We start from the raw sequence: 24,256 nt of genomic DNA on the forward strand, positions 1-24,256 counted from the left end.
GGATTCTATTGGTTTTACAGGAATTTTCATTTAAAATTTTTTTTGGTTTCATAATGTATATATAAAAATTATAAACTTATAGGAAAGTACATATACCTAGTTTTATGTTACTAAAATAAAGATTTTAAATCCATTTAAATCAACACTGTGGGTTTGTGGGGGTTTTTTTTTTTTCTTAATTTAAAAGAAATTAAGAGGTTTTACCTCTTGTGGAGATTTGAGAATGTGAATCTACACTTAAAGAGATAATATGATTAGAACATTTTTGGAAAAAAAGTCACAAGACTGAATACTGCATTATCTGTTCAAAAAAGATTATCAGTCCAGTTCCTCCCTTTTTGCCCCCTGCCAGATGAAAGCCTGTGCCTCTCCCCTGTGCAGATGTGTGAGACACCCAGGGAATGGGCAACACACTGCACAGGGTTATGGCTGCTGGTGCAGAACTGCAGTCAGTCGTGGTTTTCTTCTGCAATATTTAGTTAAAAGTGTTTTAAAACCAAAATTCATATATTATGTATTACCTTAAAAACCTCTACCATGACAGTCCAGAGGCTCTAATTTTAAAAATTTGTATTTATTTTTATGTTTTTTGAGACAGGGGCTTACTATGTTGCCTACAAGGGCCTTGAACTCCTGGGCTCAAGCTATCCTTTTGCCTCAAGTGCCTCATGTAACTGGAACTATAAGTGCACGCTACCACACTAGCCAAACCCTGATTGTTATAATGCTTAAAATAAGAGGTCAGAGAACCCTGTATGAGTAATGAAGTATGGCTACACTGGGAATTTTGACAATTCCGTGGTAATAGAGTGAGGTTTCTGGGAATATTCTAGAGAAGAGAACGGGAGAGTAGCATCTGTAAACCTAAGACATTCTCCCCTCTGGTTCCTCCCCTTACATGGGCTGCCTGGAGGCCCATAGGAAAGCAGAGAGGTGCAGTCGTTCAGCTGTTCCAGGAGTCAGAAGATCTGGCTGCTCAATACTTCCTCTGCCATTACTAGTTGCATAACTAACCACAGACAAGTCATTTAACTTTTTTGCTATGGACTCACCACCCCAAAATTCATATGCTGAAGTCCTAACCCCCAGGAGTACCTGTCTTTAGATTCATTACCAGAATAAAAACACAAAAATTTAAAATTCCTTTAGAGACCTTTCAGATCTCCAAGTTATATTTCTACTCTCCAATACATGTTCCTAGCCTATTTTAAAATTACTGCCCTAGGGGATAAACTGATAAACTTCAGAGAGACCCAAGCTAACAAGACAGTGTGCAAAAAATCTATATATTGGGTATCCATGTTATTTTCTAGAGAAGATCCACTACCTCACTGGATTCTCAAAGACTAGGAAGCACTGCTTTATAGAATTTTTCTTTTTCACAGTTTTTTTGCTATTTGCTGTCTGCTCTGCTACAGGGGATGGGGTCACCGTTGGATCAGGTGGGGGTTGGGGGGACTGCTCCTGGTTTTCCATAATCATTTCTATAATACTATGCTTCTTCATTAATGCATAGAATCCATGTATTAGAAATCACAAAGTGTGAACAGCACCATACCCAGGATTCCACAACTTACCTCTAGCAACATCTTCACATCCCAAGCATCCTTTTCTTCATTTGGGTAACTTTTTGCCATATTATAGTGCCTTTCACCAGGTTTTACTTCTTGTGGAGACTTGAGAATGCGAATCTATACTTAAAGAGATAATATACTTAGAACACTTCTAAAAAAAATCCTAAGACTGAATATTGTATTATTTTATCTGTTCAAAAAAAGACTATCATTCCAGAAAAAATGTTTCAAAACTAAAATTCATAAATTTTTTAGCTCTAATAGTTAATGTTCAACAAACTGAGAAACATATGGTATGGAAAACATGTATGTTCATGATTTATAAAGTTATAAATGTACTCCTAAATTTTCATATCCCCTATATTTAAAAAAATTATAACTTGGGTTACATGAGCCTAAAATATTTATTACAACTACAGTGAACAATTTGGAAAAGAATGAAAAAATGCACATCACTTTGTGCACCACAAGAATAAAAGATTGCAGTAGGGGTTTCTCTTAGTACATGCATTTCAGACAAAATTATATTAAACTTCCTACAAAGAAAAAAAAGGTAACAAAGCCTTAGTGAGTTTGGGATAAAGAAGGAAGCCATCCTCAGCTCTGTGGTGTCTGGATGTCTCTCTTCCTGCCTGCTTGCTGAGGGCCCGTCCCCATCTCCTCTGCCACTGCATTGCAAGCTGACTGGGGGACGTGCTCCGTAGTTCTGGTGTTGGGTGGTCAAGGGCAATTCTGGGGTTCCCTTGGAAGCCCACCATGACTGCACATCTAAACCACATCCTCTAATCCATCTTTTATCAGAGGTAAAGAAATTGATGTTTTTATGTCTTATATTACTCCTATGTTCTTCAATTGGTTCCAAGTTCCTAAAGCAAAAAGGAACTTTATTTACAAGTCCCCTAAAACTTGAACAAGATGCAGCTATCTTAAAACAAGTGAGGCACCTTTATTTGTATCAATATGGAATAATCTCCACCACACTGTGAAATGAAAAAGCAAGGTGCAAAAGAGTTCAGCATACCACCATTGTGTCAAATACAGACATACATACACACACTGTACATGCATACGACATGTCTGGGAAGACACATTTAAACTAGTGATGTATGAATGTCTTTGGGAGAAGGCACTGGTTTGACAATGGACAAAGGTTGCAGAGACTTACTTTTCACTGGTTTTTGTACCATGTGTATATATTACCTATCCAATAACAACTTAAAAAAGAAAATGCAAACAGTAAAAGAGAACAAGAAAGGAAAAATAATTCTCTTAGTTTTACACAAGTACTATCAAAGTTTAACATTTATAAGCATGGTGCATGATTTCAAAGGTTAAAAAAAAACCTCTATATTCTATATTACATACATAACCTGTAAGAATATGCTTTAGTACAAAAAGCCTGCAAAAAAATTGATAATGATTTATATAATTTACATATCAAAATGTCTATCTGCCCAAAGCAATATCCAATATCAGGCAGTATCTTTATTCTTAGCAATTTGAAACAATTTTTACCATGAGACATAATTAAGATGACATCAATACATCATTGCTGGACATACTCTATTATGGAGGTATTTAGGGAAAAAAAGACTTAATGGTTCTGTATATATAGATGCCTTGCAAAAGTACACAGTATTTTTGAGGAAATCTTCTGACTAAGGATTCAACAGTATGTACTAAGATTCTAACTAAAGACTTAAAGCATGATTAGAGGGGGAAAAACACTACAGGGAATGAAAGGGCCATAAACTCAGAGAAGCGAGAGAGGATGGTGGCATTAAAAGACTTTCTGCTTAAAATAAGCCTAAGGACAGAAAACTTCATAAAATACAATTAATATCAAAAATACTGCACAACTTATTAGAAAAAAATTGGCATTTGAGAATATTTATCATTCATGTTGAAAACAAGGTTTTTGGATTTTGAATACAAGTGACAAATATTTACCTCACATAACTGAGTAATATAAGCGATATCTATTGATAAATACCTGCTCGATCTGTATTCCATAGCCTTTAAAGCCCGCATTGTCCCATGAAGTGTTCCGATAGATGTCATCAACTCTGTCAATTAGCTCTATCTGTGTGTATAAAAAAACACATTATATAGCTCTTTACCACTCTTTGCAATTTAATATAAAATCTACAGGAATAAAAACTGTTCAGAGAAAATGCCATTGTAAAAGTTTCTTCTATTACAAAAACTAGCATTAAAATATTACTCTTTATCATCGACATCTCTAACAAATCATTCCTAGCCCTTAGCCTCAAACTTAAAGTGTTGTTAACAGAATAAAATAACAGTACAGTTTACCCCAAATTTCAGGTAATCAACAGCATATAGAACCAAAATAACAAGTAACAGGTTTTTTAAAAACTACCATCCCAGTCAACCATAAAAACTGAAATTTAAAAGTCAATCAATTTACCTAAAATACAGGTGACCCCTGAACATAGGTTTGAACTGCATGAGTCCACTTACATGTGGATTTTCTTCTGCCTCTGCCACCTGGAGACAGCAAGACTACCCCCTCCCCTTCCTCCTCTTCCTCAGTCTACTCAACATCAATATAAGGATGAAGACTTTTAAAATGATCCACTTCCACTAATGTATAGTAAATATATTTTCTCTTCCTTATGATTTTCTTAACAACATTTGCTTCTAATTTACTTTATTCTGAGAATACAGTATATAAAACATATAACAAACAAAACAGGTGTTAATCAACTGGCTTGCTATTGGCCGGGCTTCCAATCAACAGTAGACTATTAATACTTAAGCTCTGAAGAGAGTCAAAAGTTATACACAGATTTTTGACTACACAGAGGGGTCAATGCCCTCAAGCCCACAGTTGTTCAAGAGTCAACTATATTCCCTTCTAAGAAGTATTCCACCTTCATTCACTCTATCTCTTGACAAGTACCTCAAATGCCTTCCCCAGAAACAGGTAGAAGGCAGTGCAGACAACTGCTAACCTCATTCCTCCACTCTCACCCCGCAAAGTTAAGCACGGACAAATGGGTAAAAGGAGGGCCAGAATGAACGAGCCCATTTCAGCAAATCCCATTATGTTCTCTGATTTAGGAAGACTGGGGTAAGAGGGACGGCATAACCCCCAAGGACTACAGGAGAAAGAACAGAATGCTAATTACCTATCTTTTCCTCAAAGAGAATATTTTACTGTTCAAAAACTGGGTTCATAAAGTTTGTCCCAGCAACCGTGAAGCAAGTTATAGGTCTAAGAAACTGCTCTTTGCTTATAAGTAACTGTAAGAAATGCAATTTTTAAGACCAGACCTCTGATTATATTGATCTTTATAGTGTAACGAACAAAGAAGTAAAATAAGAGGAGCCCCTTAAAACGAAACAAGAATTACAATCTCCTCATAATAAATTCACTTGACATGGAAGAGAACGGAAAGAAGGGTGAGGAAGTGTATGAATAAAACGGAGAGAGCGGGAAAGGCAGGGCGTTAGGCACTAGGCTCTTGGTTCACGAATAGATGCATTCTCTTTTATTCCCTCATTTTGGTCAGTGCCAACTTACCATGACAAATGAGATCATACTAGCAAAAAATGTCAATGAAAAATGATTCCCTTGACTTTAAAAATAATAGTTAATGCTTAAAAATCCAGTATCAACACTACTTAAATCATTCCTTCATATCTCTGCCCTAGATTTAATTATGACCATGAAAGTCTCATATATTTCACAGTTAAAGTCCAATGGGTAGCCCTTTAACATGAATAAAACTGAGCTTCTTCTCTGAAATACACATAAAAGCAAAAAAGTACAAGCAGGTTTATACAAATATTATTTTTTTTTTACTCTAGAGCACACATCCACACATGTGACATCACAGGTTCACTGCCATTACAGCAGTGATGATTTTAAAGAGCTCACTTGTATAAAGAAGGACGGACCACATTAAAACCTCTTCCCAAACCTAATATGCATAAAAATTCTAATGTGCAGAAAATATTAGTTCAAAGGTATAACAGGTTTTCATAAATTTGAAACTATAATTTTCATATAGTAATATAAGAACCTCAGAGAATAGCCTTCAATATTCTAAGAAAATAACAGCATCTGGAATAGATCTGGTTTCATTAAGTTTCAAATTATCACAGCGTCCTCTTAAGTGGAATTTACCCACCCACATGAATTTTCTGTCCAATCACTTTATGAAATATCAAATACTTACTAAGTAATTTGTAGTTGTACTCTCTTCCCCTCTGCCCATGTATTTATAAAAGCGATGATCAGCTACCACCAATAATTTACATGTGTTCTTCATGGGATTTGGATCAGCTCTTCTCTTCACCCGATGAACAAGCTCTAATATGAATTTGTATGCACTATTAAATCAAAATTCATCAAAACAAGGAGTTTTTTATAGTAACGCTTTAAATCTAGTATATTTTTGAAACAAACATTATTTGAGCTTAGTATCCTTAACAAAAAAACCATTTAGAGGAAGACAGAAAAGTAAAAAGTAATATGTAGTTTTAAAATTGCAGAATTCAGCGGGGTGCAGTGGCCCACGCCTGTGATGCTAGCACTCTGAGAGGCTGAGGCAGGAGGATTGCTTGAGGCCAGGAGTTCGAGATCAGCCTGAGCAAAATTGAAACCCCCATCTCTACAAAAAACAGAAAAATTAGCAGGTGTGGTGGTGCCTGCTTGTAGTCCCAGCTACGCAGGAAGCTGAGGCAGAAGAACTGCTTGAGCCCAGGAGTATGAGGTTGCAGTGAGCTGACACCCCACTGCACTCTATCCCAGGTGACTGTCTCAAAAAAAATAAATAAAAATTGTAGAATTCAAAACCAAGGAAAAGTGTCTCCTAAATTTTTAAAATATGGAAACTTTAAGAAGTGCTTAACAGATTAAAACAATCACCTATTATCTGGGCTATGAAGCCATCAGTCATTTTCTTCTAGAAAAAGTTTATGAATTAATCAAAGTAACAGTACAAATGTCAAGATCAGACATTAAAAATTAGTTTGTATTAATAGGACATCTCTCTAATCAAATTGTTTAAGATTCCTTATTTATATATTAAAATGCTAGTTATATTTTCTAAGGTCTTCAAAAATGAGAACATCTCCAAGATGGTTATATGTTTTGTAAATGACCCTAAATACTGTAAGCTCTAGTTCTGTTTAATAAATAAATGACCTTAAATAGATCTGTCCCAAGACTGATAACCTTCTTGTAGTTCACAGATCTCTCTTGCTACCAACTAATTTCTTATAAACTTGAAAGATTGCCTTTCAACAGTATTATTCTGTCACTTCTAAATACCTGCAAGGATGTTTTCCCTCATATTATTCAACTTCTCTTTCACCTAATCTTTTTAAAAGTTCAATCTTTACTGTTCCTATTAATTGCTAGTGTTTTCAACTCTTACACTACAGACAAAAGAATTAGAGTTTCTGGAACAAAACTCTACTTTCAAGCCAAATTAGCTAAAGTTAGTTGATAATCCCCGACAGTTGGAATATGCTTGTTTGTTATTTGGAATATGTTTTTTAAGTCTTACCTTCAGGGGGCTCTCTGTCTAGTAGCCCTTTTGGAATCAACTCTTCATTATCCACTTTTAAATAACCACACACTTTTGGAGACCCCAAACGTGAAACATTCTTGATATCTTCAGACTTATAAACTAACATTCTTTTGTCTTTGGTATCATTAACAAATCTCCAAAGTGGCTAAAATAAAAAATATATATGACTGAGATGCAAAAATAAGAATTCCTAAATACTAAATTCTTCCACACTCTTTGCTACTTCTTAGATAACATTCATTTCTAAATAAATTGACTAGCATTTTATCCAAAATAAATCATTTCTATCATGTGGAGTTTCTATGCTGGTAAATACATAGACTATTCACTCTGATGATTTTATCTGTATATGAAAAAAGCACTACATACTTTTTGTAAGTTATGAAATCTTTAAGAGCATCCAGAAGAGAAAAATGTGTATCCTTTTCCATTCATTCATACAAAAATATCTAATGCCTACTGTACACTAGCACTGTTACAGGTGATAGTGATATAGCAACAACAGTTAGAAAAGGTTTCTATTCACGTGGCATTTTCATTATGGTTTCCTTAATATTCAGGTATTTGACACCTTTTTGCCATGCTAGGTTTTATGCACAGGAAAGAACAAACATATTTTTATAAAAGAAAACTCAAAACTTGCAACAATATACCTGAAATTTATTGGTTTCAGAGAATTTTTTAAAAATCTGCATGTATAATGTTGCAAGGACAGACTAAATCATAACTAACATACTCCAATGGTTACCCCAAGTCAAAAGGAAGTTTCTGTTTTTTCAAAACAAAGTTCTTCTCTGTAACAACACTGGTCTCATCAGAACCAGGAAGCTTGTGGGGAACGTACGAAAAAAGATATTTACATTTCTCTATCAGGGAAATGCAAATCAAAACCACAATGAGACAGCACTTCATGCTGTCTAGGATGGTTATAATCAAAGACCTCTCTTAACCAGTGAGGATGTGGAGAAATCCAGAACCCTCATAGATGCTGTTGAGAATGCAAAGTGGTACAGTCACTTTAGAAAACAGTCTGGCAGGTCTTCAAAGGTTAAAAATAGAGAAACCATTTGACCCAGCAATTCTGCTCCTACTACACACCCAAGAGAAATGAAAACACATGCCCATATGAAAACTTATTCACAAATGTTCACAGCGCCATTGTTAGTAATACCCAAAAAGTGGAAATAATCCAAATGTCCATCAACTGAGAATGAATAAACAAAATGTGGTCTATCCATACAATATAGTATTATTCAGCAATAAAAATAAATGAAGTACTGATACATGCTACAACATGGATGAACCTTGAAAACATTAATCTAAGTGAAAGAAGCAACACACAAAAGACCATATATTATATGATTCCATTTATATGAAATGACCAAAACAGGCAAATCTAAAGGCACAGCAGGTTAGTGGTTGTAGGAGTTAGGCAGGAAAGGGAGAGGAATGGCTAAAATGTACAGGATTTTTTTTTTTGGGGGGGGGGGTCATAAAAATGTTCTAAAATTGTGGTGGTCTTTGTATAACTCTATGAATATCCTATTATAAAAACTACAAAATTGTATACATTAAATGGGTGAATAGTACTGTGTATGAATTATATCTCCATAAAGCTGTTAAATACACACACACAAACACACACACACATCCCTTCTTTTGTAATTCATATATGAGGTAGATTTAAGAAATAATGGTTACAGAATCTCAGGACTAGCAGAGACCTCAAAAGTCAACCAACCCAACTCCTGGGCTATAAAAATCTTCCACATTTAGTAAAGCTCATTTGGCCTATGAATAGAAGAGAAAAATTTTTTCTTTTGGGCCAAACATTTCTAAATTCACACTGATTGTTTCCTAGTATGGCCAGGCTAGCATAGAAAAAGACAGGCTTTGGGATCAGAGAAACCTGAGTTCAAACCTCAACCTAACCTCACTATGTGCCTTGGACAAGTAACTTAACCTGAGCATAACTTCTCTCATTAGGTAAGGGAGTGATAATACCTAACTTGAAGATTATGTAAGATAATAATCTAGTTATATCTTAAGATTTCAAAAGAAAGGTAACTGTTAATAACAGCTAATCCTATTATCACCATTACTAATAAGCTGCTGGAAAAAACATCATCTGATGAATAACTAAATAAAAGGCAGGAATCTTAACTGGATCCTGAATTAGAAAACAAACAAAAAAACCTATGAAGGAGATTTTGAGGATGACTAGAGATTCTGACTACAGATTGATTATTAGATAACACTGTAGAATTATTTACTTTTCCTCAGGTATATTACTTTTATTATGGCTATGTAAAAGAATGCCTTTATTCTTAGGAAATGCACAGTGAAGTACTTAGGTGTGAAGTGTCTTCATGTATGCAACTGATTTTCAAATGATTCAGGACAAAGGTGAGAGAGAAAAACAAATGTGACATACATTACACTAGCAGTTGATTAAGGGTTACAGGGTATTTTTTTAAGCTTTCTGTAGATTTGAACATTTTCAAAACAAAAAGTTAGGGAGAAAAAAATTATCTCATGATTCAAGTTTAATCTAGTCTTACTGACATAAACAGTAAGGTAAAATCAGGGATGGTTTAAAATATTTTATGATGACATGTTAAAAATAAGATACATACATTTTCCTGCCCACTTATGTCTTAAGATTTTAATGCAGATGAACAATGATTTTTACATCAAGGTAAGTGCAAATAAGAATTATACAATAGGCCAGGCGTGGTGACTCACGCCTGTAATCCTAACACTTTAGGAGGCCAAGGCGGGAGGATTGCTTGAGGTCAGGAGTTCGAGACCAGCCTGAACAATAGCGAGACCCCAACTCTACTAAAAATAGAAAGATTATCTGGACAGCTAAAAATATATACAAAAAAAAAAATTAGCTGGGCATGGTTGCGCATGCTTGTAGTCCCAGCTACTCGGGGGGCTGAGGCAGGAGATCGCATGAGCCCAGGAGTTTGAGGTTGCTGTGAGCTGGGCTGATGCCACGGCACTCTAGCCTGGGCAACAGAGTGAGACATTGTTTCAAAAAAAAAAAAAAAAAAGAATTATACAATAAATATGAAAATCACCATTCTAAGTAATAAACCACTTTTTCAACTAAAAATTATTACTACTACTCAGGAGGCTGAGGTGGGAAGATCACTTGAGGTCAGGAGTTCGGGACGAGCCTGGGAAACATAATGAGACCCCATCTCTAAAAAAAAATTTTTTTAATTAGACAGGTGTGGTGGCATGTGCCTGTAGTCCCAGCTACATGGGAGGACCAATTGAGTCCAGGAGTTTGAGGTAGCAGTGAGCTCCGATCGTGCCACTGCACCCTAGCCTGAGCAACAGAGTGAGACTCTGTCTAATAAAAAAATTATTTTTATTAATCTCTTGCAAAAGTCCCTCAAGGTACCTGATGAATTTACTTTTAAGTAACCACCTAACAGTAAAGTATTAATTATACTCATTTTTATACTTAGTGAAATGAAGGTATGGATGGAAACAGAATTCGTAATTCTCCAAAAGGAAATATTTGAAAAAATGAGGACTGAGTAAATTTAACTTGAATCCTAAATGCACACATTTTGAATTAACAATTAATAGATTTTTCTAAGGAAATAAGCAGACACATGCACTGTGGCAGAAACAATGCTGTGTGTTTACCACACTGCTTTCTCTTTCTGAGCTCCAAAGACAACTATTGATATCTTTTCCAGACTCCTTTGTAGTAGGTCAGAGATAAAGCATTCTAGAATGTGAGTGGAAGGCCACTTCCAAGCCTGGCCCTTAACAACATCCTGTGTGATTCTCTAGCTTTGTTTCCTTTCTGTGGCAGCTGCAGAGGACATGTGTCCAAAAGTCAAAGCCACAAGGTGGAGGAAGGCCACACCAAGCTTCAAGAAGTAAGAAACAAACCTTTGTTGTGTTAAGCTACTGCGATGTGGAAGTTTATATGAAGCCCTGGCACAGTCTAGAGCTTCCTACAGTTTCCTCATTTAACTACCCTCATTATTACCTATCACCCACACTATTTCAACTAAATATTTAATACATGCCTCAACAGGTATGCTCAAGGCTGTTCATTATAGCATATTTTATTTCAAAAACTAGAAAAAAAACAATTGAGCATCAATGGAGGATTAAGTAAATGGTACAATATTTTGATGGACCAACAGGCAGGCTTTATTAAAAACCCTAATTTAGATCTATATTAACATGAAAAGATGTTCATAATTATTAAATGAAAAATATCTTAAGACAAACTATATATATAGTATGGTCCTAATTTTGCAGGAAAAAACAGTCTGTATAATGTATAATAGTCAGTATACCTATTTGTGTATACGCATATAGAAAAAAACTTGGAGTAATGTTTGTCAAAATGTCAGTAGTAATTATCTGTCCAAGCACAGATAATCTATTAATATTTTCTGAATTTTACAATGAGCATGTATTTTTAAAACAAAGATATTCTTAAGAAATAAACTGATTTGGAAAAACAAACCAATTTAAGACACTTCAGTGATTTATTTGCCTATTCTAGAATGAATACATTTATAATATTAGCTCCTTTACTTTGTACTAAATTTCTGACTTTTTCTGATAAGCTAGACTCCCCAAAACATTGCCATGAGACAGTCTAAACATTAAAAAACTATAATATACTGTAAGGCCACAGATTTCTTTCTCACAATGATAGACAAAAGACTAGCGGTCATGTAGTGCGGATGTTATTAAAATGTGTAATATTTATAGCACCCTGTCCTACACTTATAGATAGCTTCTTAGAGATATAAAACGAAAGAAGCTAGATAATTCTCACCTTTCCTGATCAGCACTCAAATACACCTGAAAATTTCATTTGACCAACCTCAATCACAGTGTTCCCACAGGTGCTCGGTTTTGATGATAGCATCAAAATATTCTCATTTTCCAAGAAACACAGAATCAACTGTAATCTACAAATACGTGGCAGATGTTTTGTTTTCTAGACTAGTATCTGATAGATGGATATGCATCATATACAAATGTGGCTACTTTGGTCTTGATTTCTACTGACAGTATTTCAACGGAAGAGTGACTAGAGCCTGAGTTCCTATATTTTCCCCTTAATTTCTCAGACTATCAACTATTACCTTTTATTTATCTAGCAGGGTGTATCTAGCAGGTATTTATCCACGGTGTCTAGCAGAGAAAAGGACAAACAAAGAAGTAAGACTTCACCTTCATCTTTGAGAATGTTTACACTTATAGATTACTTGAGAAAAATTTTAAAAGTAGTCAAGAGGAAAAAAAGTTTTCCTATTATCCAATCCATACATGACTCTCTCAACTACGGTACTTAGAAATACAGGATACATTTTAAGACAGCTTCTTAGAGATGTAAAAATTATTCTTTTTTCAAAAATCTACTTTCCAGGTTAAAAAAAAGCTTTAAATACAAAGAGAAAAGAAATAATTATAATTATTTTTCACCTTTGCCATCTTAAAAAACTGAGAAGCTTTTTAAAAATTAGAGAGATAAGCTACTGAGAAAAATTCACATGTAGATTTACCTCTATGTTATATTCTGCTCCATCTGTGTTGATTCTTATTGTAACATCATCATCTCCTATATGGGCTAGAACCCTGGAGTCAGGCTCACCTTAAGAGAAAAAAAAATTTTTTTTAGTATGAAAAATATCCATATAAAGTAATAAACCATACACTATCAATAAAAATCAATCAAACCTTTCATCAGAGTGGAATTTGCCTACGTACTCTGACAGCTCTGCAACCAAGAAACAAAGGCCCCAGAAAGGAGCTAGATAATTCTTGCCTTTCCTAAGAAGTAGCCTCAAGTCTACTCACTGGAAACCTATGCGTTTCCCAAAACAAACAAAACTATAGATTTTCTTCTGGAAGAACTTCATCTACTTCTGAGTAAGGAAGAACTAAGAGAAGGCAGAAAGCATGATTTGGAATTTACAGGCTTTGGACTGTACTATTTGAGGAAGTCAATGCCATTTCTTTTATCTTAATACAGAAAAAGGTCAAAAAGTAAACTGCAATTGCTTGCTTATTTTCTCAAATAAATACATAAAAGGATCATAAAGTAAATTATTTTATCTCCTCGCTTCCCTGTTTAAAATCTCATAAAGGAAGCCTACAATCCTTGCTGAAGACAAGAGAAGGTTAAATTATCACTTGAGAGGAAAATAATTTTAATCATCAAAACAGCCAGCCAGTATGACATATTAAATAATACCCACTTCTTCCTATTAGAATGTTTTCACTTTCAAACAGACAAAGCACTTCTATGACACCCCTTCCCCCAACCCCACCCAAAAAAGAACATGCAATCAAGTTAAATTTGGAGACCTAACACCCTAGACCCAAGAGCAAACAAACAAGCTCCATACTAACCAACCACATGTCCACTGAAGAAGTCCTGCCATTTTACGGTGTACTGGCTTTCATCTTTACCATCCACCACCACAACTTTGAAATTTTGTGAAAAGCGTTCAGTACTTGATGTCAGGTATAATTTAAAATGCCTGAAGAAAGAATGCATTCATATTTACTCTAAACACATACAATAAAAGCCTCCTTTTCATTTAAACTTTCTTTTAAAGTCAAAGAGGTGACATTAATAAAACACCATGCAAGTTATAACTAAGGTTTTACTTAGAGTAATATATCTCCTGTAAAGACAAATAGACTCATTTGTTCAGTTGTAAAAACTTAACAGATCAAAATAAACTATTGTTGGGGGAAAAAAAATTCAAAGAGTTTATGCATTCATCTTTTCTGGAAAATTCTGAATAAGGAAACACACACATCTGGGTAGTTTAAGTCAGAGTCGTGCTTATCTCAAAAATTTATTATTAAAGACTAATATTATTATACACCATTTACTGAACATTTACTTAGTATTAGGTACTCTGTATCCATTATCTCCACTTCACACAGTGAAAACTAAGGATTGGAGATTAATCAACTTACTCAAGGTTATACAACTAGTAAATAGTAAAACTGGAAAATGAACTGGGTTTATTTCAAAATCCTGTACAATGCTGCCTCTAGCAATCAAGCTGGGTGGAATATAAGAAAATTCTTATTGCTTTGCAAAATTAATAAATGCTGCTTTCTATTTTTAAAAGCCCTCATGCTTTTTTTTTTCCTCCCTAGAAGAATATATCTTGAAAAAAATAAATCCATAATTACTGTTAGGGATATAAATACAAGGTATCCAAGACAGACATTAAAATCTATACTCCAGTTCTTTAGTTGGCTCAGTATTCTTTTTGTTTTCTACAAGTTTCAGTCCTGAAATAAAAACTAGGAATGAGCAAGACTTTTTCAATCATTATTTACAGAACGCTTCCAATGTGTTCATGAACGCCAAAGACAAAGAAAGGTATGTTATTCATCTCACAGGAACAAATTTTGTCAGCTGTGGTGCTGAAAATATGAAGTGTTACTTCCCCATGGGTTTGCATAAGTCTTTAAACTGCCAGGAAGAAATCTAGACTGGGACCGTATCCATGGCAACAAATATTTTTAACTTTTTGAACATAACAAGGTAATTTTAGTTTGCTTGTGGTTTTTGAATGGTCAGAAGGAAAGAGACACAATAGAACGTTATTTCATAAAACCTTGAAACATTTTCTCCTGCTATCCTAAAATGTATCTTCCCACACATTCTGTTATGATTTTTTTTCTTCAGTTATGCAGAGTACTTTGAAAAGAAAAGCATCTCTATTATAAATGCCTTATTATTTAGTTTTAAAGCTCTCTATGAGTTGCAATATTACTTTTATTTAATGTTCTTTCCAGAAAAATCACTAGAATTGTATTTTTCATTTTCTACATTAAGAATCTGCTCTTTTAGCAAAGATAAAAACAGTGATGGTAAAATTCATGTTTTTTGATTTCCCATTCTTAGCTTTTGAGCTGTAAAACCTCCAACAGGATATGACAGTCAAAATTTCTTTTCCTCCATCCTCCCAAAATTATGTGACATCATTTACTTACAGAATTCTTGAACATCTTCATGTATCTTTCTTTCAATTTAAGGATGTATAGTAACTACAGATCAGTGTGAATCAGAAGTCTGAATTAACATTTTCCTAACCATTTTTAACAGTCCATTTAGCTGGGTATATCACTTTCATTTCTTTATCAGTTCTACACCTCCTTAAATAATCTGAGATATTTCACTTTTAGGAGAAACACTTAACTTTTTCAAAAAAAAAAATTCTGACATTATCAAAAAGGTACCAAAACAGTATCTGGAGCTTTTTCATTACTTTAGAATAAGTGTATTTCTTGATTACCACAAACAGGAAATGTAACTTGTAAGGCAAATTTTAAATAGTTTTTTCATAAAATCACTTCAACTCACTATACCATCTCTCAGCATTTTCCATGCCTTTTCAACCTCTGATAGTCACATCAAATTTAATGTAATGATTTTGGTTTAACACATTAACTGTCATGTGAGTCGTACTTAACTCGTGTTAGTTTTGAGCCCGAGGCCTCGTGAACACATGTAACTCACATCTCTTCACCTTGGGATCGGTGGGAACTATTTTTCAAGTTGCATATAAGTCATGCATAGAAAACAATAACCAATTTTTCATTAAATTAGAAAAGACTGTTTTGTTTTCAAAGTTTTTATTCTATTTCCATAATAAAACACTGTGGCCCCAAGGAAAAAAATTTTTTTCTAATGTGGCAGTCAATGTGTTAAATTACTTTGCTATCTAAAAACAGAATCTTCTCATTTACCATCATGACCAAGTACAGAGTAGCTTCACTTAGCTAAGTTCAGCCCTGATACAAAATGATCATTTTAGCTATTCCAGTATTTTTTTCAAGAAGCTTTAATTTTATTTATTTTTTTTGGAGAGAGAGTCTCGTTCTGTTGCCTGGGCTAGAGTGCCATGGCGTCAGCCTGGCTCACAGAAACCTCCAACTCCTGGGATCAAGCAATCCTTCTGCCTCAGCCTACCGAGTAGCTGGGACTACAGGCATGCGCCACCATGCCCGGCTAATTTTTTTTGTATATATTTTTAGTTGTCCAGATAATTTGTTTCTATTTTAGTAGAGACGGGGTCTCGCTCTTGCTCAGGCTGGTCTGGAACTCCTGAGCTCAAACTATCCACCCATCTCGGCCTCCCAGAGTGCTAGGATTACAGGCGTGAGCCACCGCGCCCAGCCAAGAAGCTTTAATATTAATAACACAATATGATAGAAAGGAAAGGACATGGACTTTGGAGTCGACAAACTTGGCTCAAATCCTACCTTTACCACTTACTCACTGACCTTAGCCTTAATCTCTGAACCTGAATATTCATCTACAAATGGAAACTTCACCTATTAGCTGAATGGTTTTGAGGGTTAAATGAAATAATCTATTTTAAAGCATGTGGTACAAAATTCTCATAGATCGTTAGATACATTTCTCATTAAACATTTAAGATGGAAACTCTGTAAAAAAAAAAAAATTACAAACTTTCCCCACTTCCTTACACAGAGAAACGTGGATATTGTTTAACATTTGCTTAATGAATCAGTATCATCCATGAAACATGCAAGAGAAATATGTACGGTTACGGAAGTATTTGCCCCTAGAGTAAGGATTCTACAGGACACCTCAAATCTAACTTTTAACAGAAACCCAGAAAGCTAAATTCTGAGTTCTCATCATTTTATCATTTCCTCTGTTTTTTCTCGCTCCTACTCATTTCTTGACACTGTATCCACTCCTTCACCAAAGTACCCCCCCCACCGAGTGTAGCAGAAATAGCACAAGTTTTGGAGTCAGACCTGTGTTCAAATCCTGAATTTACCATTTACTAGATGAGTGACCTTGGGCAAGTTTTTAACCTCTCTGACCCTCAATCTGAACCTCAAGTTTTTTTTATTAGGTTTTCTTTCTTTCCTTTCCTTTTTGCCTTCAAAGGGAACAACTTCTATGCAGAGTATAGTGAGAATTAGAAATATTAATAACTTATGCAAAGCACTTAGCAAAGTAAATTATAGAAAATAAGCACATGACAAACTATAACTATTATTACGACCACTCTGCTCGAATTTGCTATAGCTTAAAAGCTAGATAATCAATATTATAATATTTTGACATATCTACCAAAAAGAAGTTATTCAAAAATAACCTAAAGATGATGACAATAGCTAGGAAAAACAAAAATACAGTAAAAAATTTGCATAAAATATCCGTAACATGTGCAGTAATAAACCAATTTCCTTAATATGCTAAGCACTACTATAATTCAGTAGCCACAAGACAAAACCAATAGAAAAATGGTCAAAGAGTATGAAAAGGCAGCTCACAGAAAAATAACAATTTACATATGAAAAGATGCTCAAATTCACACAAAATGAAAATCGAAACAACTATGAGGTACCATCCCTTCTCAGAGGGGTGAAAGTTAAAGGCTGATAAAACCTATTATTGGCAATGGTAACAAGAAACAGGTAAATTCATATACTGCCTCTGGAAGAATAAATTGATCTAATATCTTTAGGAGGAAACAGCAATATCAACATTAATAATAAACATATCCTTGACCCAATAATTCTCCTTCTAAGAATCTATACTATAAAAACACCCAGATAAGGTATATATTTACTAAAATATTCACTGGAACATTGTTTGTTATAGGAAAAAAATCACTTTGGTTAAATAATATCTGTAGAGTACTACTAGTAAGTTATTACAATTCTATGCAATAGAAATATTTATGCAGCTGTTTAAAATGAGGGAAATCTATGTTATCCATATCACTAAGATACATACATAGATCTAAATGCAAAAGATATACATCAAAATTTTTGAAAGTTTACACAGGAAGCCTTTCTGGGTCTGGGAAGTGGGACTGAGTTAGAAAGAGGTAAAAACTCTATATTCTCTGTAGTTCGTTTTTTAAACTAGGTGCACATATTTTTTTTTTTTTAAATGTGGTAGAGAAGGCCTATCCTATGAATAAAGAATAATTCAGCCCATTTATATTCTCATAGTGTTGTGTGTTTTGGGGTGTTTTTTTTTTTTTTTGATATTGGACAAAGTTTCCTAAAAAGAATTTAGAATGAGGCCTGCAATTATGGAACAGATTTCAATCTGTAAAAAACCACAAGCAATATTAAAATTTCTGCCCAAATATAACACAGTTTATGCTATAAAGTAAGTAGAACTCAATGCAGAACACTAAATTCTAGACCCAGCTCACCACCAGGCTGTGGGGTCCTTAACAAAACCTTTAACTCTTCATATGTAAAATAAAGATAATATTTAGTACATGGTATTAATAGATGGTTCTAAAGTAGCACCAAAAATGTATATTATAAACATTCAATTAATTTTAATTATTTCTTAGAATTTCATAAACATTACCATTGTTAATACCTCTGGAATATCCATTTAGTTTTTTAAAAATACTCATCAGTATGGATTTTAGAATAGGCATTATACTAGGTAAGAATCATATATGACAGACTAATTAGTTACAAATCTTTTTTCTCATTATTTTCTATTATTTCAGCATATAGTTACAAATCTTTAGAATATAATTTCCTAAGATTTCAGTAGATATTCTTATTTTTCTGCTGTTGCCAAACCACATCCTCCACTCCCCCAACGTTCTATGAATTCAAATTACCTTTTCAAAGCTGAAAAAGTTAGTAGTGTTTCTAAATGTGTCGAGGCCTGTAGATCCCTTTTTCTTACCGAGTGCTGCTGGATATTGGATAAGGAGAGGATATCATAGTCTGAGAGCAAAGAATCAAGCTTCTCTGAAATAAACATAAAAAAGGTATTAGTACCTAAACCTACTAATCAATTGCAATATCACTAAAATTGAGAGTGCCAGACAATAAACCCTTCCTGGTGTAATATACTACGAAGTGCCCAGAACAAACCATAAATCCCTTTTCATCAACAGAAGGCTGCCTTCTCCAGAATCAGGAGGACTTTTAGAAGACAATTTGTGTGACCTGAGTCTCTAAAAACTGTCTATGGCTCACACCTCTAGAGGCTGAGGCAGGAGGATAGCCTGAGCCCAGAAGTTGGAGGCTACAGTGAGCTATGATCGCGCCACCAGTTTTATTTGACCTGGTGCTTTCCTTTTCTCTCAGCAAGTATCACTGCAGAAGCTACAGTATTCAAAATCACTCCAATGGGCTTAGAATGTCCTTGAAATACAGCAGCAGGAGCTTAAAATACAAGTTTATTGCTACTGATGTTAAATATGCTCACAAAACCTGTTTTAAAAGAAAGAATCTCAACTCTTACGTGGGAGCTAAAAAAATGGATCTCATGGAGGTAGAGAGCAGAATGGTAGTTACCAGAGGCTGGGAAGGGAAGAAGGGGAGATGAAGAGAAATTGGTTAAGTGGTACAAAAATAGTTACATAAAAAGAATAAGCTCTAGAATTTGATAGTGCAGCGGGGAAATGAAAGTTAACAATAATTGGCCTGGTACAGTGGCTCACATCTGTAATCCTAGCACTCTGGGAGGCCAAGGTGGGAGGATCACTTCAGGTCAGGAGTTTGAGACCAGCCTCAGCAAGAGTGAGAGTCCATCTCTACTAAAAATAGAAAAATTAGCCAGGCGTGGTAGCATGTGCCTGTAGTCCCAGCTACTCAGGAGGCCGAGGCAGAATCACTTGAGCCCAGGAGTTGGAGGTTGCAGTGAGCTATGATGACACCACTGCACTCTAGCAGGGGTGACAGAGCAAAACTGTCTCAAAAAAAAAAAAAAACTCCAATAATTTATTGTATATTCCAAAACAGCTAGAAGATTTTTAATGTTCCCAAAACAAAGAAAAATGTTTGAGGTGATGGCTCTCCCAGTTACCCTTTGATGGTTACACATTGTATACAGGTATCAAAATATCACATGTACCCCAAAAATATGTACAACTAATACATATCAATAAATAAATATAAAACAAAAAGACAAATTAAGTAAATTTAAATATACCACTGCTAAGAGACACCCCCTTTCCAAAACCTCCTCCCTATCCTCTACCCAACATCCTACCCCTCTTACCCTAACAGCTCCCAGAATGCTGGCAATTAGGCCAACATTCCAGGGAAATCTGGAAATCTGACAATCTCAAATGAAAGTCCTAAAATTCTGATATCAGATGTTTCCCAAATGGAAGCCCCAACCACATTAAAAAAAGAAAGAAAGAAAGAATAAACCCAATACTTTTCTTTCACTTTCCCCTAAATATCCTCAATTGGTTCATTCATCAATTTGCATATGCTGCTATGACTCAGACACTGGTCTAAATGCTGAAGTACAGCATTAACAGAACAAAGGTCTTGCCTAATGGAGCACACATTTTAGTGTGGGAGAGACAGACAATGCACAAGAAAACATATGTCAGTGCTGTGGACATTAAATCAAAATAAAAGAGAGAGGGAATGTGAAAGACTAGTTTATATAAAGTGGTCAAAGAAGGAAAAGCACCTCACTGTTATGTAATATTTAAGCAAATATGAAGAAAGCAAGGGGCAGGCTTGCTGCTATCTGATGAAAGTAAATTTAAGCAAAGTTCATTCAGGGTTCTAACTCAACATAAGATTAAATAAAGGGGGAGCACATTTCACACTTCCTAGATATCACTTATTTTGTTAAAAAACTTTCCTTTTAAATTTAATTCAGAGGAAAGCTGTTTCAGAAGGCATCGATCACTTCTATGGCAATGAATGGTTGCTGGTGATTTGGCCTTGCTAATTATAATGCCTAGTGACACCAATGGAAAAGCTTCAAGAAGTTTACCATTTATTCAACAATTTTTGAGTTCTCCCTACAAGGTACTGTGCAGGGTGTTTTATTACACATTATCTCCAGAAACATCCCTGGGGTATCATCCTTATTTTACAGATCAAAAAACAGATTTCAGAGAAAATAATTTGTTTAATATTGCAAAGCACAGAACTGGGTTTTGAACTTGGGCCTTCCTGGCTGAAATACCCACGCTTTATTGATGTCATACTTTTGAAACTCTTTTAAACAGTCTTGCTCTTCTGAGACCTTCTATTTCTCGGTCTCCTACATTTTGACATGTCAACCAAAGATGACCTCTCCTTCCTCTGAATTCTAAAGCCCTTTGTTTATACTTTTCTTGTAGCACTTTTTGGTTATGACATATTTATCTTATCTCAAAAACAGATTATGAAAGGGTGAAAAGGGAGCTATGTTTTATTCATCACAGTATCCTTACATCATAACACTCAGCACTAAACCTTGCATTTATCAGCACTTACGTGTTCACAAACTACATGAACACTCAATGCTGAGATGCCAATATGATCCTACAGCTCTTCAACTTCCCTGTACAGGTTGATACATGAACTCAGTTTCATTCAAGATCATAATCACTCCTACTGATTTAGAAACTTAACCTGAATATTGTAGTTTCACTGTCAATAACATAGACCAGTAGTTCTCAAAGTATAGTCCCCACACGAACAGCATTAGCATCACCTAGAAACTTGTTAAAAATGCAAATTTTGGCCGGGTGCGGTGGCTCACGCCTGTAATCCTAGCACTCTGGGAGGCCGAGGAGGGAGGATTGCTCGAGGTCAAGAGTTCGAGACCAGCTCTGAGCAAGAGCGAGACCCCGTCTCTACTAAAAATAGAAACAAATGATCTGGACAGCTAAAATTATATAGGTAGAAAAAAAATTAGCTGGGCATGGTGGTGCATGCCTGTAGTCCCAGCTACTCGGGAGGCTGAGGCAGAAGGATCACTTGAGCCCAGGAGTTTGAGGTTGCTGTGGGCTAGGCTGATGCCATGGCACTCTAGCCCGGGCAACAGAGTGAGACTCTGTCTCAAAAAAAAAAAAAAAAAAAAAATGCAACTTTTCGGGCCAATCCTTCTGACCTACTCAATCAGAAATCCTCCCAGTGGGGTCCAGCAGCATGTGTTTAGCAAGCCTTCCACATAATTCTGATGCACACTTAAGTTTGAAAACCACTGAACTAAGCTAAAGTAAGGAAACAGCTTGAAGTAAAGAAAAAGCCTTTAAGCACAAAGATGTCCGTTATTCAGCCCTGCATTATTTTTAAGAAAACCAGAATCAATGTAAATTAATAACTGGGAAATAGGTGGATACGTTACAGCACTTCCAAAAACAGGTGGAAAAAAACCTGCAACCATTTAAAATGCCATTGACAATAGCTTTTTAAGAACATGGGAAAATATTTATGCTATAACATTAAATAAACAAAGATAGATTTAAAAAAACTAGTCATATTGCATGATCTTAAGTTATGTATAAAAATAGGTCTAAGAAAAAGAGCAAGATAGTAACATCATTGGTTATTTTGGGTGTATTTTCTATAATAAGCATTTTTTAAACGTAGCTTGTTAAAGCACTTGAAAATAACTAGTATGTTTCAATTGAAATTTACTCTTTTAATAACTGGATATCTCAAATTGGAGATTCTGGAGCCATTATAAACATTATAGTAAAAACAGCTCTCCCTTTGGAGCCAAACTGGAGGTACTTACTGCTCTTGCTATTGTTTTTTCACTAGCAAGTAACCTCTCAGATACTCAATATTTCATTGCACTTTACTTCCAAAATTCTAACCATTGGTAATCTCAATTTTCTATAACCTTTTCAACAGAATTTATATTTACCCCCACCTCCCAAGAGTTCAGCTCTTATCCATATCCAAATCTTTCAATAAACTTAAGTATAAACCACCTGTCTTCTTATAGTAGAATTTATTACATTAATCCTAGACAGTGTTATAAAAACTGTCTATCTTAGCTCAGTGTCTGGCCATATTCTTTCTTTCAAACTGTGGTTGGGCATGGTGGCTCGCAACTGCAATTCTAGCACTTTGGGAGGCTGAAGAGGGAAGAAAGCTTGAGGCCAAGAGTTCAAGATCAGTCTGGACGACACAGCAAAATCTCATCTCTACAAAAAATTTAAAAATAAGCGGGGCGTGATGGCGCTTGCCTATAGTCCCAGGCTATACTTGGGAGGCTGAGGCAAGCAGACCATTTGAGCCCAGGAGTTTGTGGCTGCAGTGAGTTATGATGACGTCACTGTCACTAATCCAGGCAACAAAGTGAGACCCCGTCTGGAGTGAATGAATATGAATGAACGAACAAATGCATCTCCACAGTGGCTCCCACAATGGAGCTCTCTAGAATGAGAACATCTTCCTACAAATTGTTCCAGCAATCATCCTTAACAACTGAGCCTTTCTCATTTCAGCTAGCTACAAACACAAATTAGAAAACCATAGGCACAACTTTTTCAAAAGGTCGGTGTATTATATTATTTAGATGTCCCTACCCATCCCTCCCTGCACTTCTCTGCCAAGTGCTGCAGTTTAGTTTCCCTCACTTGGCCTCTTGCCTACTGGTCCTTAGAGACCCTACCCTTCCTCACTGCTTTTGTACCTTTTCCATCCCCCCATCTCTACCCTTCCTTTCCTGCACACACATTCTACACTTAGTTTTTTCTTCCTTCCACCAGAACCCATTTACTCATTTATTCAACAAATATTTACTGAGAACCTCCTACCTTTTAGGCACTAAGGATACAACAGCAAGAAAGAGAAATACATTTCCAGTATTGTGAGACTGGGCGAAAGACCATCACACAAAATATTATTACAAAGTGTGTCACATGCCAAGAGAGAAGTAGTTGCAAAAAGTTATGGAAGGACACAGCAGGGGCATGACCTCCGCCTACTGAGTCAAGGATGCTTTCCTCGGAAGCAGTACTGACATTAAGACCAAAAGGACAAGGCAGCAGCCAAAAGAAGGGAAAGAAAGGAGAGGTTCTCAGTCAAGGGCAGAACATAACACTCAAAGAAGTGGAAATGACACTGCAGTACAGAGCAGCATGGAGGGAATATGATGAGGTGTGAGGCTGGATAGACAGGCAGAGATAAAATAAAGATGTTAGATTTGGGATAAGATCAACAGCTATAAATTAGAATTTCACTGTGACTGCAGTGTGGAGAATAGGCTATAGGGGAACAAGACTGGAATCTGGGAAATCACCTAAGAAGCTGCTGAACAAACCAGGTGGAGACCACTAAAGACTCCTAGGTTTCTGGCTCAGGTACCTG

At 35.4% G+C, this 24,256-nt stretch overlaps 1 protein-coding gene across 3 annotated transcripts in view; it reads right to left on the bottom strand.

The window, feature by feature from the left end:
• Positions 1–24,256, bottom strand: part of ADAM17 (ADAM metallopeptidase domain 17) — a 53,724-nt gene that overhangs the window by 24,496 nt on the left and 4,972 nt on the right. For all 3 annotated transcript variants that reach the window (XM_045549017.1, XM_045549015.1, XM_045549016.1), the window contains exons 2-8: positions 18,808–18,940; positions 13,550–13,680; positions 12,700–12,788; positions 7,118–7,286; positions 5,783–5,916; positions 3,568–3,657; positions 1,578–1,691 (exon numbers count right to left, since the gene is read on the bottom strand). In XM_045549017.1, the coding sequence (XP_045404973.1) occupies positions 1,578–1,691; positions 3,568–3,657; positions 5,783–5,916; positions 7,118–7,286; positions 12,700–12,788; positions 13,550–13,680; positions 18,808–18,940 (860 nt within the window). The remainder of the gene's footprint in view (positions 1–1,577; positions 1,692–3,567; positions 3,658–5,782; positions 5,917–7,117; positions 7,287–12,699; positions 12,789–13,549; positions 13,681–18,807; positions 18,941–24,256) is intronic.

This window comes from Lemur catta, chromosome 4 (assembly GCF_020740605.2).
Source record: "Lemur catta isolate mLemCat1 chromosome 4, mLemCat1.pri, whole genome shotgun sequence".
Lineage (NCBI taxonomy): Eukaryota > Metazoa > Chordata > Mammalia > Primates > Lemuridae > Lemur > Lemur catta.